The sequence below is a fragment of the Neolamprologus multifasciatus genome, chromosome 7 (genome assembly GCF_963576455.1).
Source record: "Neolamprologus multifasciatus chromosome 7, fNeoMul1.2, whole genome shotgun sequence".
Classification (NCBI taxonomy): Eukaryota; Metazoa; Chordata; class Actinopteri; order Cichliformes; family Cichlidae; genus Neolamprologus; species Neolamprologus multifasciatus.
Window position 1 is genome coordinate 24,769,880 of NC_140445.1, and position 19,831 is coordinate 24,789,710.

At 40.3% G+C, this 19,831-nt stretch overlaps 1 protein-coding gene across 1 annotated transcript; it reads right to left on the minus strand.

The window, feature by feature from the left end:
- Positions 1 to 1,752: 1,752 nt before the first annotated feature.
- Positions 1,753 to 13,484, minus strand: ggt5b (gamma-glutamyltransferase 5b). Its single transcript, XM_085168298.1, has 12 exons — positions 12,381 to 13,484; positions 10,332 to 10,459; positions 10,143 to 10,238; positions 9,647 to 9,836; positions 7,396 to 7,556; positions 7,098 to 7,244; positions 6,835 to 6,965; positions 6,090 to 6,274; positions 5,908 to 5,999; positions 5,710 to 5,819; positions 5,516 to 5,626; positions 1,753 to 5,309 (listed from the first exon to the last, which is right to left on the minus strand). The coding sequence occupies exons 1-12, from the start codon at positions 12,551 to 12,553 to the stop codon at positions 5,160 to 5,162; spliced, it is 1,674 nt and encodes a 557-aa protein (XP_085024424.1). The 5' UTR covers positions 12,554 to 13,484; the 3' UTR covers positions 1,753 to 5,159.
- Positions 13,485 to 19,831: the final 6,347 nt, after the last annotated feature.

Genomic DNA, 19,831 nt, shown 5'->3' on the forward strand with positions numbered 1-19,831 from the left:
GTTACGTTACTCAATGAGAGTAACGTATTCTGAATACTTTGGATTACTTAATATATTATCATGCTGTTTACAACTACATGAATGTACTATTGCTGTGATTTATTACTGTTACTGAAGGTCCGCGGCTCCGAACCATAGTAAAGGGACCTCTGACTAATGCGTGGGGTTCTGTGTCTGGCTCGTAGCCGAAAACTAGCTTTACTTTGTTGTCTGGGTCAACTTCGCTTGCGAGAGACAGAGAGAGGCGTTGAAAGGCTGCTCCAACAGAACTTATTGTTTTTGGAGGAAAACACGAACACGGTGTACAGTCGAGTCTTAATAGCTTACTTACAACTGGGCTCGTCAGGCTCTCTTCTTGGCTGCAGTGGTTATTATTATATTTACATGCTTCCAGCTCCCGTTTTTGCTCGATGACAACTGGTACTTTTCCTTTGTCTCCCTCCCTCGCTCACAGACACATAACTGTATGGCAGTCCATTCTCCCTGCAGCACGGACTACACTGCCTATGATGCTACATTCTTTAGAGCTATACCTGTAGCATTCTGCCTATTAGCTTAGCACAACAACAACAAAAAGGCCTCTCTCACCCAGGAAACACACACACAGAGAAAGTCACCCTGTAACCATGGCAACCATAACGCTGCCACCTGGAACAACAGAACGTAGCTGTCAAACAAAACCCAAACAGTCCTGACCCGCCACAATATGAAACAGGGAAGTACCGCCGTGTAATCCATTTATTTCAACAAAGTAACTGTATTCTAAATACCACCTTTTTAAACGGTAACTGTAACGGAATACAGTTACTCATATTTTGTATTTTAAATACGGTACATGTATTCCGTTACTCCCCAACACTGATAACGATGAATGTTATTCAGCAACATCAGACGTGACGACCAGATCTGTTTATAAGGTTGTGAACAGACTAGTGAGCTAAAGATAAAGTTTCCAGCCATGATTTCTGTGGTTTCCATACAACGTAAACTAACCTTGTCATGCACTGAGTGAAATGAAGGCCACTTTCATGCCTCTGTTTAACTAACATCACGGTCAGTGAATGTTTATGATACCAGACTGTAATTACTCATGGAAACATCCTTTTTCTGCTACTTTTTTCCTTCCTCTGTTTTTCTCTTTTTCACTTTTCACCCCCAGAGGAATAAATCACTTTTGTCATGATCTACTTGCAGACAGTTACAGTATCTATAAACATGACCCCATCTGTGACACTGGCAGTGGAAATCTTTGCTTTTTTCTTCTTCCCAGAATTTCATCTCTGCTTATTGCAGATGACGTAGTTCAGCAGTTCACATGCACTGGAGCAGTTTGCGGCCAAGAGTGATGCGGCGGGAACGAGAATTAGCACCTCAAAGTCTGACGCCATGGTCCTCAGCCAGGGAAGGGTGGAGTGCTCACTCTGGGTCAGTGATGAGATGCTGCCGCAAGTGAGGGGGGAGGGGAGCAAGTGATTGACAGACGGACTGGGGCGGCATCTGCAGTGATGCACGCACTGTACCGGTCCATCGTGGTAAAAAGAGAGAGGAGCATGTCGATTTACGTCCCTACCTTATAGTCACGAGCTCTGGATAGTGACTGAAAGAACGAGACTGCAGATAGAAGAGGTGAAAATGAGCTTTCTCTGAAGTGTGGCTGACATCTTTCTTAGTGATAGGCTGAAGAGTTTAGTCATTTGGAAGGGGCTCAGAGTAGAGCTGCTGCGCCTCTGTGTCGACAGGGTAAATGATTAGTAATGGCAAATGACACCTTTGTACTCCAACTGACCACTTCACACGACTTGCCGACTCATACAAGCACTTCTTTCTATGCTTTATCTACATAAGTGCTTTCTATCTAACATTCAAACACATTCATACGCTGATGGATCCATTGGAGAGGAACTTGGGGCTAGCATCTTGCCCAAGGACATTCTGAGGTACTGTCTGAGTTGCGGCACCTATCCTTCAGGAGAATACTGCAAGTGCTACCTGTAGTGTATTGGTGAGCATACATGGATGTGAGTGTGCCATGACGTTAGCGGCAGCACACAACGTGACCAACGTGGCAGGTATACTGATGTCTTTAGGATGACTTATGAGGACACTGAACAAGTTCAAAGGGCCTATACTCCTGTAAGGTAACACATAGCTTCAAACTTCAATACATTTAAAAGACAAATTCATCTCTATCCTCTCTTCTCACAAAAGGACCAAAACTTGCCAACTTGTATAAGTGAAAACTGCTTTTGGAGCCACCCTCAAGAGGCCATTTGAAGTCCTTGCCTGTAACTGTAACTTGCTTGTACTTGTTTCTCTGCATGCAAACATATTGACTAGCACTAGCTTACAGCTTCAGTACAGCGGAGGTGAGGTCTTTAACTTTCATTAAACTACAATGGGCACACAAAGCAGGCTAATATCCCCATTCTGACAGTTACAGTTACATCAGAAAAAATGTTTGGCCGCTGAAATATTCCCGCTCCTGGAACAAACCTCGGACGCAGTGCTATTTTTCACAACGTTGCTCAAGGCTGGATAAAAGCCAGTGGTTTTATTTTACATAAATAAAGCCAAATGTCTCCTGCAGGGGGAAATAGGGGGAGAACTACCTGCCGAGAGGTATGATTTAATGTCCGTGTGCGCGTAGTTATTAAAGTGAGACTCATTCGCATTGCAAAATCCATGTTGATGCTGGAATTCTTTGATGTAAGCCTCAGAGAGAAGATCGTTTTTCACAAAGATATCTTCCTACACATACAGGCTCTTACTGAACCTGACCTAATTTATGTTGTTTTTTTTTTTTTACATATTTTAAAAGAAAAGAAGAGCAACAAAAATAGAAGAACTATAAAAAATGTGTAGATGACTGTACTGTGGTGAGTAAGACAGTGCTACAGTTTTTTGTTTCGTTTTTTCCACTCCAGATATTCCACGTACATTTTATGTTTTACCTGAACAGTTGGTCTTGATTGTTATATAATGTTATGATGTAATGACCTCTCGCCTGAGATTTGAGATATGTATTTTTGACTTTTATCGCTCTCTGTTATTTGGTGTTTGGGCACTCTCTCACCTGTGGACCATTACCATCCATTGGCGGTTTTGCCAGTAGTGGCAGGAACAGGTGTAGAGTTACAGTAATTGGGGAGAAAGTGCAATCCCACCATGTGTGCCAATATTACATTTAACATACCACAATTTTATTTGAATTCACAATTATTTTATTTTCATTATCCTGAGCTGCTACCTCCTGTGCTTACAGCTGCTCTGAGAAGAAGCTGCAAAAAATAAAAAATAAATAAAAAATCTAAAAATTTTCCTTCAGGGCCCAATTAAGCAAAGTCTCACTTCCACATATGATTAAATTCAAAGTTATGCAACTCAGACCAATTGACTAACCCTCTAGGCTAGGAAAGAAAAAATCCAAATTCTCTGTGTATATCAGAGTCTACATGCACTTTTAATTTGACTCATTACCTCGAATGGCATTGTGACAAATGCATATAATGACACAGAAACTGACATAATAAAAGCATCAAACTACTGTTAAGATAATTTGCCTCATCAAAGGACTTTGTGAGCAAAAGTGTGCTGAATCATCACAGGATTATTTAACCGCTCCGCTCTGAGCGAGAAAGACTATTTCTGCACCCTTTAAAGTGATGGCTCACTTTAAGTGGTTGTTATTTATACAAAGAGGGCAAGATCGTGGCACTGAAGTCGTGAAGTTGCAACTTATCCAGATTAACTCATTTGTCATACAACAAAAGACAGTGGCGCTTCACACGGAGTAAAATTTGCATGTTCTCATAACTCTCATCTAGAGCCTCAAAGGAGAACGGAGCAGAATCCACTTAAGAAATCATTACTAATTCATAAGTTTCTCTGCTGAAATGTATCTCATTACTGCTTTCTTTGTTCCACTGCTGGTCTGTATAAACGCATAAGGCAAAAGGGAAAAGCACCAAATAGAATTATTCCCATCATACTGTACTAACAACCAGGAATATGTGTTTAAAGAAAGAGTTTGTGGTTTAGAAGGATTTTTATTACAAACAATACAAAATATGTTCATAAAACATAAAAAAAACAAAATATTCAAGGTGTGTTAAAATATATAAAGTACATTTTTGGGGGAGGCTTTTTTTGGATTAAGTTATTTCACATAGAGTAACACCTTTAAGGTCACAGTAAAAGTTCCTTGTTAAGGAAGCTGCCAGGATGTCACTTTAAAAAGGTTATATGGCTCATCTTGAGTTAATATTTCTTACAAAGAATTACATGTTTCAATAACTGATTTAGCAGACACACTCAGTGCACATTTCTCCAACAGTGCATGAAATCAAATACGAGCACCTTTGTGGCTGGAGTGATCATTTGTGTATCCGTTGGTCAGATATTAACATTTCAGTTTAGCCCCCTACTCTTGCTGAGCACACGTAGGCAACACTAAAAGTAGCTCTGACGAGGCAGGCGGCCCGCGCAGTCGACCAAAAGCAGTTTTCAAACAGTCAGTGTGGTCGGCTGAATTTTGTGACAGAAACTTTGACAAACCAATAAAAGCCATCGTCCTCTTTGACTACTGTCATCGAGGCTAGTGCCATAAAAACGAACAAGTGCGTATGTACTTAAGACGGAGCATTTCAAACATTCACAACACTTTAGAGACCGCTTTCCTAGCTGAATATTGTCCTGAACTTTCTGTGGCTGTGCATGCTCCCGGTACACACAGCGACTGTATTTTCTTATCTCATTGTTTTTATGAGAATTCTCAATGACTGCATAAAAAAAGAAACATACAGAAACTTGTCAACACCCGCTGAAGGTAGAAAGGTTGACACATGGATGAAAGCAAAGTTCACTGGAAACGGTGTGTCACATTTATTACATCATCTCAGGGCACTTTTCTGCAATAGCTCAATGGTGCTCGACTGGAAACAAACTCCACCTGTGTGTGCCTATTTCCTAATATCTACATAGATGTAGTTGATGAATAGAAATTTAAACACCCTTATATTTATATATTTAGTGCAGATTTCACCTCAACATAAATTGGGTTTCTATAGCCTGTGATTGGATTTGAAGCAATTATAAATTGGAGTTATCCTCTAAGGTGAGTAAAGGGCAGAGATAAGTGGAAAGGTCACGCATCCTTGTGGTCAGTATCCAGCTGACATTCCCATCTTCCTGCTGTCAGACACAGCAGCAATGCAGTTGTTCTCCTTTTCCACAGCATTGACCACATTGAGAAAGTATTGCCAGTTCCCGGTTTTGTGTTTAAGCTGTTCCTTTAGGCCTTTTGACACAGACTGAGGGTACACAACACACACACAGACAAAACATTAATACTACTTATCCTTAAGAGATTACAGAAAAATTAAATCTGCCTTTGTAGGATTATGGACCGCTAATCTTCTTCAGAATCCATTATTACAGATGATTTTTTTTTCTGATAGACAGTCTAGTGAATTTGAATATCATTAATGGATAGCGAGGATAAAGGGAAGTACTTCACCTCATCAAAACCAGGTTCAAAATTTACGTTGTTCTTTGAGTCGATGAAGATTATGCGCTCAGTAATGGCATCTTTCAAGCTCATCCCCAGCCACTGGTGATTTATTATAGACTGCAAGGATAAAATAACTGTGAGTAAACAAACAAAGAAGTATACAAACAAGGAAACAAATAGAGTTTTTAATTATTGATTACCAAGGCCATTGCCGGCGTAATCAGGCTTCCTCCCGATCCACCAATTATAAGAAGACCTCCAGACTTTGACTCCAGTATCACTGGACTCATTGAGGATGGAGGTCGTTCGCCTACGTAAAAATAAAACATCAGATGGAAATCAGACTCGGTGATGGGATCGTGAAATGTCTGTAATTTAGTTGTCGTATATAACTTCACCTGCCCTCAGTGTGTCTGCTCTCCCGCAAAAGTCAGCCAGCTCATTGTTGAGGATGATGCCTGTACGTGGAGAGTAAATCATTCCTCCAAATCTACAGAACAAAGGGTACTCAGTCAGCTGAGGGGATGATGGATACACCTAACATTAGTATGTTTCCTATAACGCAACTCTTCCTGCTCACACTTGGTTTATGGTGCTTGTGGCAGAGACGGCCAGGCCATCTTCATCCAGGACAGACACGTGTGTCGTCCCAGTGTGATCTGAAGAAGGTGTGACGTTGTAGTAAGAGTTGTCATGGGTCATGTTTGAAGAAATCATCTTCCTGATGCGATCAATGAAGGTGGGATCAATCAAGTGTTCTGCACACTAAAAGGAGAGCATCATTAAACATTTCTAAGATATCCCAGATATTACTGGTTTGAGATGTAGAAACCCCATCCTAAAAGTTGGGATGCTTTATAAAATGTTTCAAAAGATGTCATAAACCCACATTTTGTTCACAGCAGAACACATGTCAAATGTTTAAAGTGAGAAAATATACTATTATTAAAAAAAAGAAAGAGGTAATTTAGAAATTGATGTCAGCAACACGTCTCAAAAACGTTGAGAGAGGGCCATGTTTACCACTTCTTTTATCAACAGTCTGCAAACATCTGGAACTGAGGAGCCCAGCAGCTGGTCTCCTCAGTTCCTCTGTATCCTCTGTAGATGGATTGTTTTCATTTCCATCAAACAATCATTATTCTTAACATATTATAGATATCCATCTTGAGTTTTTTGAGCAGTGAATATAAATAATATAATAAAATATAAAATACATGAAATAATACATAATATATAACTAGACTTTAGAATTCAATTTCTTGCCCTTGTATTGAAAATGTCCCCAGTTCCAATAAGAAAAAAAAATTATTTCAGATCCCAACCTTGCCGTTATTAAACTTGGGATCACAAATGCTCTTCTTCTGTCCATTAGCAAATTTAACTGCCTCTATAAAATGATGGTACATCTCAATCTTCTTGTCACGAACCAGAGAGTTTGGCGTCAGCGAGAACCCTGCAGAAAAGACAGTGATAATCTTTTTAAGCTTTTGTGAGCTAACAACTGTTTAACTGCTTCTTTAAATTGAAATTTCATCCAGCTATTACAGCGGCTTAGCCAAAAAGAAAATCACACAAAACACGACACCTTCCATGAGTTTGAGAATGAAGGCAAGCAGGGCGCCTCCAGCAGGGGGTGGAGGGATGTAGAGTTTAGCATCTCCCAAAGGAACAGTCCAAGCATCTTGGACCTGCACCTGGAATGACCTCAAATCCTCTATAGTCAAGGTCCCACCTGAGACAGACACACAGAACATATATAACAAACTTTGCCCTTAATTAGATTAGATTTTTTTCATAACCCTGAGTAAAAGTCATTTTTCCTTTCCATTTAATTCCTTTTCAAACACAAACCCTCAGGCTGCTAATGCTGACATTGCACCAACCTGCAGCTGTTATGTCTTGGATTAAGTCATGCCCTATCTTGCCAGTGTAGAAATCCTCTGCTCCTTTCTCTGCAATGGTTTGCATGGTTTCTGCAAGTTTGGAAAACTTTACGATGTCGCCTGTGCTCAGAACAGTTTTGTTCTTGTGGCAAAAAATTTCACTGTAAAAAAGAAAAGAAAACACAAGCTAAGCAAAAAGGAGAGCAGAGAAAAAGAGACAGAGAGCTGTCAAAACCAAAAACTGATGAAGGGTCAAAGCACTACACCCTATGCATCCTAACAACATTGCACAGCTAAACCGCTTCTGCAAAGAAGAATGGATCAAGATCTGCCCTGTGTGGGATCTGTGGCTATTACAAATCTTTACTTTAGAATTAACTAACTCTACTTCTTATTTATTACCTAATCCTACCAGGATTATAAATGTTTAAGGTGAGTGTTTTGATATAAAGACGCTGGAAATTTAAAAGAATTACTTCTTAGTCCACTGAGATGAAGTGCTTGTTTGAACTTGTGACAAAGATGGAGAGCATCTAATTTTTGGGCAGACAGAGAAGACGGTTTGTTAGACTCACTGCAGTATAAACTGAAGCCAGGTTGATTAGTGGCACGCTGCATTGATTGAATAGGAAATTAACACAGCGCAGTCACAGTTCGGGGAAATATTCTTCAGTGGAACTGATAGCTGACAGTTTATCAAGTCCCTTTTAGTTTTTTTTTCTTATGCTCTTAGGTCTCAGAAAATTCAGAATATTAAACTAAATAAAAAAACAACAATCCAAGCACAACAGAGGAGCCAGGAAGTTGAGGGAGATTCAGACAAGACCAGACAAAAACTCACTAAATACATAACACGGAATACGGGATTGAAACAAAATTACAGAAACCACACTTTAACTTTAAACAGGAAGTAATCTGAAAGACACAGCACAAAGCTAATAATTAAAAGAAAACAAAAACAAAACTGGATCATAAAGTCGGTGACTCTGTTTGGAAGAACTGATTGCACTTTGGCATTAGAAGCAGCCATTTTCATTCTTGCACCCAAAATGTCCTTTTCACTGGTCTTGATTAGAAAAACATTTTCAGTTTAAAAGCTGATTAGACAAGGCATTTCTAACTCTGAAAAGAGAGCTCCAGAAAAATGGCTAATCATATTTGTTACCACATTAGACCTTAAATGCATTAGGAATGCAACATGCTGATCAAATGGCGCTAACGTGAGTGCCCTGAAAGCACTGCTGAGGCAGCATATGTCACTGAGACCCAAATCAAAAGAAACTCTGGATAAACAAGACTCGTCATTCACCCTTAACCTAGAGCCGAGTGTGTGCCTCAACCACCCACACGCACAAAATTGTACTCAATCCATCAACCCTCTTACAGATTGAGACACTGACAAACACAAAGATAATCATTCCCTTTCAGCAAACACACCTTTTTAAATGACTGACTCAGCTAAAATCTACCCTGAGGGAGGGCAGTGAGTCGAAGCAGGTTTGCCTCTGATCATCTAAGCAGTGCTCCATAATTTTACCTATTAGTTTAAAAGCTTTCTGAGATTACCTTACAGTAGAATTGGGTCACTTGGTGTTTACTACAATTTTTATCTTCAATCTCACAGGAATCCAGATTTGCACCTGACAGTGATGCACTTTTTAAAGATCCAAGTGCAATAGGTTTTCTAATCACCACTTATTTTCCTCTGATTCCCTTCTCTATCGTAAACATTAAAAAACTCTGTTTGTGCACACACTATTGGCCCGGCATCCAAAAATGAAATGCAATCTTTCAGGTATTCCCCATGATACCTGAGTCCTGGCTGCGTCTCACAAACATTTTTTGGATGAAGGTTAATGCTACCTTTGTCTCTGAGCTGGTAAATCCTGGTCCTGAGTCACGTTAAGAAAAACAATGTGCACTCTTATGTCAGAGATAACAGTGCTTCACTGAGAACAATGAGCGTGGTGCCTGGCCTAAACTATTACGCAATGTGTAAAGTTAAATTCTCTTTGAGATGTTACATAAAACTATCACAAAATTAGTATAACCAGGGATTTACAGGAGAGGCCTTCGCTCCAGGATTTCTGCAGTGACAGCTGCATGAAATAGGCTCCAGCAAGGATTACAAATGCTTTTATTTCATTGGTGCCATCAAACACGTGACTTAAAACACAATTTTTTCTTTGCAAGCATTATTAATTAAAAAAAAAACAACTTAAGTCACAGAGGAGTAATTGAAAAGCTGTACCAGAGAGTTGATGTTTGTATGTTTGTTTTCACAAAAGACACGATTTTTCCCAGATAGGGTGACAGAGGGATGCCCTCCCTAGCCAGTTTAATTGTTGGTTCAAATAGCCTGGCCCAGGGCAGCTTCCCGTACTGTTTGTGAATTGCCTCATAGCCTCGCAGCTCTCCGGGAACACCGATCCACTGGCTGCCTTCATTGTAAAAATGATAAAAGTAGTGCAAGTAAATTAGACTAATGGTGGAAAACTGTTTGCAAAATATGACAAAATGTTAATTGATGAGGAAGATCTAACCTTACCAGCACAACTAGAGCACTAACAACTTAAGCTACAATCACTTTATAAACAATACATAGTGATACTAAGTACATAAGTGGATAGAAACAATGCATCTTTTAAAATTAATTTAATTAATTAATTAATTAATTTCTGCAAAGTGAGAAACCACGAGGACAAAATCTGTAACTGGATATTGATAAGTACTGTAAATCTACCTACCTGTGGAAAAACTGAAGGAAGTGGGACACTCCTTTAACAGGTTCTGTCTGAATGACCGTGGGACAGTTTCTCTGAAGTTGTAGACTTTAACATTGCCTTAAAATAGATGAGAAATCCAATTGGTTGGTCTAATCAATCACTGCTGTGGAGAAATACAATTTACGAAACACGTGTCAGTAGAGGACTCACCTTTCTTATCTCTTATAGTTATTATAGAGCCCCCTCCAATCCCCATGCTCTGAGGATTGACCACAGATGTGCACAGAAGAGCTGCAATGGCGCCATCTACTGCTGATCCACCCTGCTGAAGCATATTCCTGGAAGGGGGTTTTATTTTATATATGGGAAATGTGTAAACACTCATTGCACACACTCCGACTTACACATGGCTTTAATTATTGAACCTGGTGTTTGAGTACTTGAAGATGCCACAGTACGGTGACGGCTGCCAGTGGGCATGTTCAAACCACATCCTGCTGTTTGAGGTCGACCTCAGGTAACATACCAGGAAGTCGCTGACCATAGTGGTAGTGTTCTTTCTTTCCTTTCTCTTCTTTTTTTTATTTGACTCATAAGGTAACCTGGCACTAAAAAAAGAAATGTAACTCACATTTCTCACTCGGATTATCTAAGTTAGCTGTGATATAAACAACTTAATCCTGACTGGACCGTATTTGAAAAGCCCTGAATGGGCCCTTTCACCAGTAGGCTGGCGTGGGATCAAGTGTAGTCACTGAGCTACAAGAGGAAGCACTGTTGGGAATGTTTTGCTTCTGATGGTCAGTGAATAAGGTCTGACCGAATGAGTGATTATCTTACAAATCTGTGAGCATAAGTAACACAGAGCAGGCAACCAAAGGAGCATTACAATGAAACATGAGTTGGGAAAAATTTAGGATGTTCACGGGGTGGGGGAGCTTAAAGAATTTTGGAGGTTTGAAAACTCAAACTGAAACTTGGTAGCCCATCTGTCCGCAGTGAGTGTTGGTGCACACACAGACATATAAAGAGCTCTATTTGTCACCCATCTACTGTAGAAGAACAGGGTCAGTATGATTAAACAACAAAAAGCTGATGTGTTTCAGGTTTCTTTGATTACTTGAAGTTGTGTCCTGTTGGCACAGTGCCTGGTGGTTTTACCTGCCTGAACAAATTTAGTGTGTCGGCTTTCAAGTGGGAAATGAACCCTCTTTAAACTTTGGCAGAGAACAGACAGAGATATATCTATCTGCAGGAAGCAGGAAAGGGTATGCTCACATCTAGTCGGGTGGGATGGGGGAGATAATAAAATAATCTGCTGAGCTTTATTTGCAGTTACTGTGTTGATTGATTAATGGCTTGCTCACTGCAGAACAAATAACAACCACAGAGTGCATTAGAGAAACAGCTCAGACCTTCACTGCCCAGTCAGAAAAGCTAATATCAGTTACTGAGTTTTTCTTTTACAGTTACAAGCACAAGTACTGAGGTACAGTGTGCTGCATGCTTACTGATCTGCAGGTCTTATCTCTGTTCTTCACTGCCTATTAAATCTCTTAAACAGCTTATCACATTGCTCAGTTCAGCTTTTTTCTGTTGGAAGGTCCAGTCTAATAGTTCTGTCAAACAGTATTGGGAATTGTTGCCATGCAGCACTGGGTAAGCGCTACAGGTCAGTCAATTTGTGAAGCACCCTGAGGGCAGAAAGTTGCAGTGATATGCGTTGTTTGAGCTTCTGACTGTGAGGCTGGAGTTGTTTTGCTGCTACTAGTGAGTAGTTTTGGTTTGGTGATAGAGGTGTTTTTCTTCTGTTTAACCATCTCCTCCTGTCCAAGTTGTACAGTCTATTTTTTAAATTTTTTTATTTATTTCTTTATTTTCTTTACTGTTGGCTGACAGATTGCTGAGTGGGACAAGGTGCACACTGGCTCCTCATGGAGTGCCAGCTGGGTTCTGGGTTCAGAAGGACGCACAGTCTTACAGCATATAACATGAATGAAAGCATGCTTAAAATGAAAATACTATATCTAAGATCTATAAACACACACACACACACACACACACACACACACACACACACACACACACACACACACACACACACACACACACACACAATAAAATCAGAATTAAAAACCTCCTTACTATTTCTAAAAAGAATTAGTGTAAAAGACAAAATCCAGTCAAATGCAATACTTTCTTTTTCTTCCCCGGATTAGCTTTTCACTATAAAGAGGACTTTAACAGACAAAAGCGTACCTGCCAATCTCCGAGCAAATCTGAGAGTCTGCGGCCACCGCCGCTTGCTTGAAGCTGCCGCTGGAACATCTTACGTCCAGAAACGAGGTGAAGCACAGGCACAAGAGCGTAACGATGCAAATAAAACCGATCAAAATAAAGCACCACAGCACCCAGGGCTTATATTTGGCCATTTTGACTTTCTGAGGGAAAAACTTTGCGCCGAAGGAACTTGTTCTTGCTGCCACTCAGTGTGCGCGCACGCGTTCAGCGAGGTCTGCCCAATGATCCAGACGTGGATTACCTCCCTCCCTGCCTCCACCAGCCTCTTTTAAGAAATGGCTAAACTGAAACTGAAGATAGGACCGGATGAGTAGTACAATGACTGCAGCATGCCACTAAACCTTAATTGTCCTTCTTATGTCATGTTAAAATCTCAAGAGGGACTTAGCTGTGACCACGGTGGGAAATAATCTAGTCGGGAAATGCAGGGTGATTTCCATTCGACTCAGTGACGTCAATGTCGATAAATGATCTAAAGATGCGACATTAAAAAGAAATTTGTACCCTCTCACTCTCTAGAGCATCGCACTCTGACCCTCAGTGTGTGAAAAACTAGTTTCCTGCTGTCAGTCATCCACCACACTGTCTGATGTGAACTCTGTGTCAGCGACCCAGCTGTGACAGTGGGGTATTTAAAGAGAGATATCGCAGATGCCGAACTCATCTGCATTAAGACCACAGCAGGCTCCCACTTGTTATTTTAATCGTAACTGACCTCTGGATGGTAAGACATTGTAAGACAAAGTAGACAGCAACACAGAACAACTCCGTGCGTAAAACCTGTCATGGTTTTACGCACGAGGAGTCTACAAGAAAAAGTGAACCGAGGGGCGCACAGACTGTGAGACAGGAAATAGGACAAATAGATTTACATCTCTGAAGAACGGGAGGTTCTGTTCCCGTTTGTGGCGGTGAATAAGAAAAACCCTGCACCAAAAAGCACACAAAACTCCCCAAAACAAAACAAAAACCAAACCAAAAACCAACCAAACAAATAAACAAAACCACAACAACAACGAAACAAAACAAGGATGACTTTCAAGGAGTCCACAGCATTCAGATTAGTAAAACTCTAACACCTATTTATCAGATTACATGTTATGTAAACAGTTTATTCATAGTTTACTTTCTCATGACGTCATTTCCTCCACCTTATCTATCAGTTCGTTTAGAGAAGGCTCATCATGAGAGACCTTACGAAGCTCTCTCAGTTGTTTACAGAGTTTAAAAGACGTATAAACATTTTTTTTAAATAAAAAAACATCACTGGAAATCTGTTCTTGTTTTCATTTTCATTGCGCAAACATTAGATAGTTTTCGATATTGTATTGTCTTTTTATTGATTTCATTTTATTATCGGTGTCTGCAATAGTTCTCATGTAAAGGTGGGAAGTAAGTACAAATACTTACTCTAGAATTTTCAGGTTTCTGTACTTACATATTTTTTTTTCAAACAACCTTTTGCCCTTGCTCCCTACGTCTTTACACAAATATGTGGACTTTCGACTTTTCAAAATATATCTTTGTTTTATTATTGCATTAATATAGCACAAGGTTCAGTTACCTTTGTATAAAAATGGTGAGTAGAATTTTACTTCAAAGAGCTACTTTTTAATCACCTAGTTTGAATATATTTCAGAGTCTGTACTTTTTCACTTTCACTTGAGTAAAGTGGAGTCAGTACTTCAAGATTTACTGGAGTACTTTTTTCAAACACAGGTGTTAGGTTTATATTGTTGATTGTCATCTGGTTAAGTATAAGGGCCCTTTGTTTAGGTGGACCACTGCGTTCCTAGCACCAGCTTTGGGGAGTTCCCCCCCCCCACACACACACATACACATACCTACACTATGCACAGACTGGTACTCTTTGAGATGTCATATGTTAATGAACTTATGCATATTCATGTAACCTCAATAAAGAGCAGTGTTATGAGAGAGCAGACGAGAGCGACTGGGGTGAGCGACAGGAACACGCTTCTCTTCCTCGTGCACGAGTAATACAAATAACTTTGATGACTTGCATCTTGCTTTTGCTGTTGTAGTAGGATTGTTTCGTTCCAGCGAAGGGTTGTGCTAGACAGACCCATCAACAGGTATCTGTATTTCTACTTAGGTAAAGAAAGTCTGTACTTTAACTTCAAATAAATAAAATAAAAGTCAAAAACAAACCCAAAAAGAAAGGAAAAAACAACCAAACAAAAAGATCAATGCACAAAGCAAAACTGGTGGTCTGACAGTGTGTTGGAGTCCACTAAAAACACCTCCACCTGGTGACACTGGCATGGGCATGGTTGATTGTTTTGAGCCTGAGGCTGAGGGCTGGAGCAGAGATAGAGAAAAACAGTCACACAGAGAGAGACAGAAGGAATCCAGTCAGAAAGTAAGAGACAGAAAGTGGGAGGAGAGAAGACGGAGAGTTCTGAGTGCTAATGTCTGCAGCATGATTGCAGCCTTCTTCTTAAATTGGCCATCTTCCACTGATGTAAGATGGCCCAGAGAGATACAATAATCTTTTATTTGGTGAATGTGTTAAAGAGTTGTACATTACTGAAGGAAGGGAGGCTCAAGGGTCGCTAGAGCAGACAGAACTACAAAAAGAAGAAGACAGGATTGATCTCCAGGTTGGGAAGCTCTGCTCTCACACCATCACACCTGTCTCCAACTCCTGCAAGCAGTCACAACAGCTACAGTGAGAGAGAAGTGAGCTCTGCAGTGAGAGCCAATCCAGTCTGGGAATCAGTGATTCATGGTGAGTCACCAGCAGGCTTGCTGACTTCAACAATAAAACCTTTAATTATGTATGTAAAATAATATACACTATCCCCAAGCCTGTCCACATCAATTTCCAGTAAATGTCCACTTAAAAGTTTTTCTAATTATTTGCAGAGGTAGGTGAAAAAACACATTTACATTTCACAAGTGTCCAACACTAATACTGTCCTTGATTTCCACTTTTTTACCAATAGATAGTCTTTAAAAACATTTAAACTGATATGTCAGGACAAATCCACATACACCATATTGCCAAAAATATTCACTCATCCATCCAAATGATTGAGTTCAGGTGTTCCAATCAATTCCAGTGACGCAGGGGGGTAGAATGAAGTGCATAGGCACTACTTCTACAAATTGTTGAGAAAGAATGGGTCGCTCTCAGGAATTCCAGCGTAATCCCATGATAGGATGCCAGCCATGCAACAAGTCATGAAATTTCCTTTTTACTTAATATTTTTATATTAGTTTTTCGTGGTATTGTAACACAGTGGATGCGATTGGGAACAATAGCAACTGTGTGGGAGGGTATGGCATGTAAAATCACAGTCAGCAGGTGTTGAGGCACATAATATGCACTGGTCCAACTTTCTGCAGAGTCAATTGCTACAAACATCCAAACTTTATATGGCCGTCAGATCAGCTCGAGAATAGTTTGTGGAGAGCTTCATGAAACAGGTTTCCATGGTGAGCAGCTGCATACAAGCCTTACGTAATGCAAAGTGTTGGATGCAATGGTGTAAACCATCCTACCACTGGACTCTAGAGAAGTGGAGATGTGTTCTCTGCAGCGATGAATCAAGCTTCTCTGTCCTGCAATCCAATGGATGAGTCTGGGTTTGGCAGTTGCTGGGTGAACACTAATTGTCTGGCTGCCTTGTGCCAAGTGTCAAGTTTGGTGGAGGGGGGATTAGTTTGTTAGTTTGGTGTAGTTTTTTCAGGTGTTTTTCAGGAGATGGGCTCAACCCCTTAGTTCCAGTGAAAGGAACTCTTACTGCTTCAGCATAGCAAGAGATTCTGGACAAGTTAAAGCTCTTAACTTTGTGCAAACAGTTTGGGCATGGTCTCATCTTGTTCCAACGTGCACACCAGTGCACAAAAAGCAGGGTCCGTAAAGACATGAATGAGTGCGTCTCTTGAGGGAGAACTTGACTAGCGTGCACACACTCCTGGCCTCAATCAAATCTAATTCAACCTTTGTGTTGAATTAGAGTGGAAACTACGACTTAGGTCTTCTTGTTCAACATCACTGTCTGACCTCACAAATGGGCTTCTCGAAGAATGGTCAAAAATTCCTATAAACAAACTCCTAAACCTTTTAGAAAGCCTTCTCAGAAGAGTCAAAGCTGTTTGTAAAGGGTGGGCCGACGTCATATAAAACCCTGTGGATTAAGAATGGGATGTCACTCAAGTTCATAATCATGTAAAGGCAGACAAGCAAATACTTTTGGCAATATAGCGTACCTTTTACTTTTTTTTCTGCAGTAGGCTAAACTTGTGGCAGTGACAAAGTCATTGCTCAGTGGACTGAGACAGAAACAACAAGAGGACATGGATTAGTGTTTATTGTCATTTCACTTTGACAGTTATTGTGAGTCATTGTGAAGCTCTGAATGTTGTCTCATTTCTTTGTTCATGCATGCATAGCTACCCATTCAAACTCCAAAACATCTTAAGGTTTTTTCCCCCCTCTTTTTGAAATGTTGTAGAGGTGCACCGTAGCTAGCCTGCAGCACATGTGAATCAGAATTACCAGAGCCAAGTCTCTGAAGTGAAAGAGAACGAGTGACAAGATGTGATTAATTCTTAGCTTCTTACATGGTTCCATCATTCTACAGAAAAGGTAAACAGGGATTTAAATGTTTATATTTTTGCTGTTTCAGCACATGAAATGACCAGATGGCCAGTCTATTCTTAAGTTGTGAAACGTGGAAAAACCCCAGACAGGGAACATGTGGTTTGTCCAACATCCCAGACAGTCTGTTCACAAACCTGATGTATAAACTCCACCCTGGATCACTGCATTTCTACCATGCTGGCCACCGTGGAAGCGAGGAACAAGACTGGATTTCTTCCTCTCTGCCGAGCAGACCTGGTAATCTACCAGATGACCACATGCTCAGCCTGATAATCCATGAGATAACTGCACATGATCCCTCTTTGGAGGGAACAGGCAAAGTCATGTGATATATTTAAAGTAGTACACATACATAAAGGTATGGAACCTTGTTTCTGTCAAAAGTTTGACTTACTAACTCAAACTTCTGACAAAATAACTCAAGACTGAGAAAATAACTTTAAGTCTCAAGTTATTAAGTTGAAATTTTGAGATAGTAACCCAAATGTATTGACTTAGGTATGCTAGGTATTTTTTTTCCAGTGGCAGAAACAAGGTCCCATATAAAGCTCTCTTTCATATTTTACAAGACAGCTATCAGACCGGTTTGTGAGATTTTTTCCAGCCCAGTTCCTTTGTTAGCTCTCCTTCCTCCTTTAGACCCGCAGTATCAGTAATCATAGGCCTCAGTTACAGTGAAAGTGAAACACTATGTTTACAGAAACTGCAATACAAATCTTGATGAAATGTGTAACTATAGTCAGCTTTCTGGTTGAGTGGATAGTGTTACTGTAAAGTCAAGAAGAAGAGCCAACAGTGGAGGGCTGGTGTGTTCAGGGATATAATCAGCTGAAGTCCGACAATAGCAAACAAAGACGCTGCGCACAAATAATAAAAATTATGGCAAGAGGGTCACCAGATTCCAGTATGTTTAGTGACCTCAGGTGAGACGGTCACTCATTAAGGCTCAAAATTTTAAAAAATCTGACATCGACTGTCGCTGCCTTGTGTGTTGACTCTTAGGTGGAGCAAGAGCCACTGCACCACAGGAGCCATGAGTCCCAAGCCAAGGGAGAGTGTGTTTGCTCCTGCTATTGGATTACTGTCATTATTTATTTTACCGCCATACTTTTAGTTAATGTATTTTTTTTTTGCACTACGCATATTTTATATGTCATTAGGTCCTTTATTGTGGAAATTCTCATGTAGGAACTATTGTACTGCATGTTGGCTCCGCTGGTGCACCAATAAAGATTAAAAAGAAATCTTTATTGACTTTAAGAAGAGGTGCAAGTGATATTTATAATGAGCAATACATATGCAGATATTTGTATGTCTTATATGACATGATCTGAACATTGCATGGTTTGAGAGAGCACTCATATGATTATGGCCACTGCAGCAAAGGGCCAGCTATCATTCAACACAAGGGGGAAATAGTGTGCACGCTTTCAGAGATAAAACTCCAGACTCCTATGACTGAGCGAAGATGACACGTTCACACATTTTCATTCAGGCATTAGTTTGGTCAAATGGACATGAGATTATAGCGATGATGTTGGCAAGTTCACATTCATGTTGTTGTTGAGGTGTGGATCTCTTTTTCAGGAAACATGTCTGTGAACTGTGTTCACAGTGACTCCTGGAAGTCTTCCTGACCCCTGCAGTGGTTTCCGTGACAGGATGATGCCTGTTTTTAATGAAGTCCTGCTTCAGAATCGTGGACATCCAGTACTGATTTGCAGATTTGTCCCCTGTGCACAGTCTCCTCCAGGTTCTCTGGATCTCTTGATAATACTGTGTACTGTAGTTGGTGGGATATTCAAAGTTTTTTAAAAATTGTCCCACAGTTTGAAGACACAGTTTGGTTTTTCTTTAACCTCTTCCCATCTTTACTTCTGAGAAATTCTGAGAAACATGTTACTGACCTGTTGTCAATTAACCTAAATGTTCTTCTAGCTGTTTCTTCTTAGTACAATGTTTTACAGTCTTTTGTTTCCAACCTTTGAGACATGTTGCTGCAATCAAATTTCAAATGAGTTATTAGCTTTTTTTTGAATTCACAAAATAGTAAAATGTCTCATTTTACATGTTTTCAGGTTTTTGCATCCCAACTTTTTTGGAATTGTGGTTTTAGATGTAGAATACATTTTCATAATTAAGAAAAGCACATACAATTGTATGGTAAATGGCCTGTATTTGTATAGCGCTTTACTTAGTCCCTATGGACCCCAAAGTGCTTTACACTACATTCAGTCATCCACCCATTCACACACACATTCACAGCAAGCTACATTGTAGCCACAGCCGCCCTGGGACGCACTGACAGAGGCAAGGCTGCCAGACACTGGCGCCACCACCAGTAGGCGACGGGTGAACTGTCTTGCCCAAGGACACAACGACCGAGACTGTCAGAGCAACCTTCCGATTGCAAGACGAACTGCCAACTCTTGGGTTACGATCGCCCCAGTATATTACTCCAGTTTAGCCGTAATGTCTGGTGTTACACATTAAAGTATTTGGACTGTGCTACGTGCAAAACAGCAATAATCAAAAGTAATGCGCCTCCAAAAAACAAAACCATATGCATGATAAAGTTCTTTAAGGTCGCGTTGGCTTTGTTATAACCACAAACGTAATAAAATCTGAGCTGGGTTTGAGTGCCTACAGCGCTGAAAAGGAGCTGAATCTCTTATTTTCTGCTGCGCTCCAGTAATTAATCTTTACAAAATGCAAATAAGTGTGTCATGATTTCCACTTATGTAAGCACACAGAGATGGTGTATGAAGGATATCAT

Excerpts from the sequence above, each read along its gene's own strand:
- ggt5b (XM_085168298.1), bottom strand. The coding sequence starts at position 12,553 with ATGGCCAAATATAAGCCCTGGGTGCTGTGGTGCTTTATTTTGATCGGT. Across the intron at positions 9,837-10,142 it reads TTCCTTCAGTTTTTCCACAG|GCAGCCAGTGGATCGGTGTT; the intron begins GTAGGTAGATTT and ends TTTACAATGAAG. Across the intron at positions 5,627-5,709 it reads TTACGCCGGCAATGGCCTTG|TCTATAATAAATCACCAGTG; the intron begins GTAATCAATAAT and ends TTATCCTTGCAG.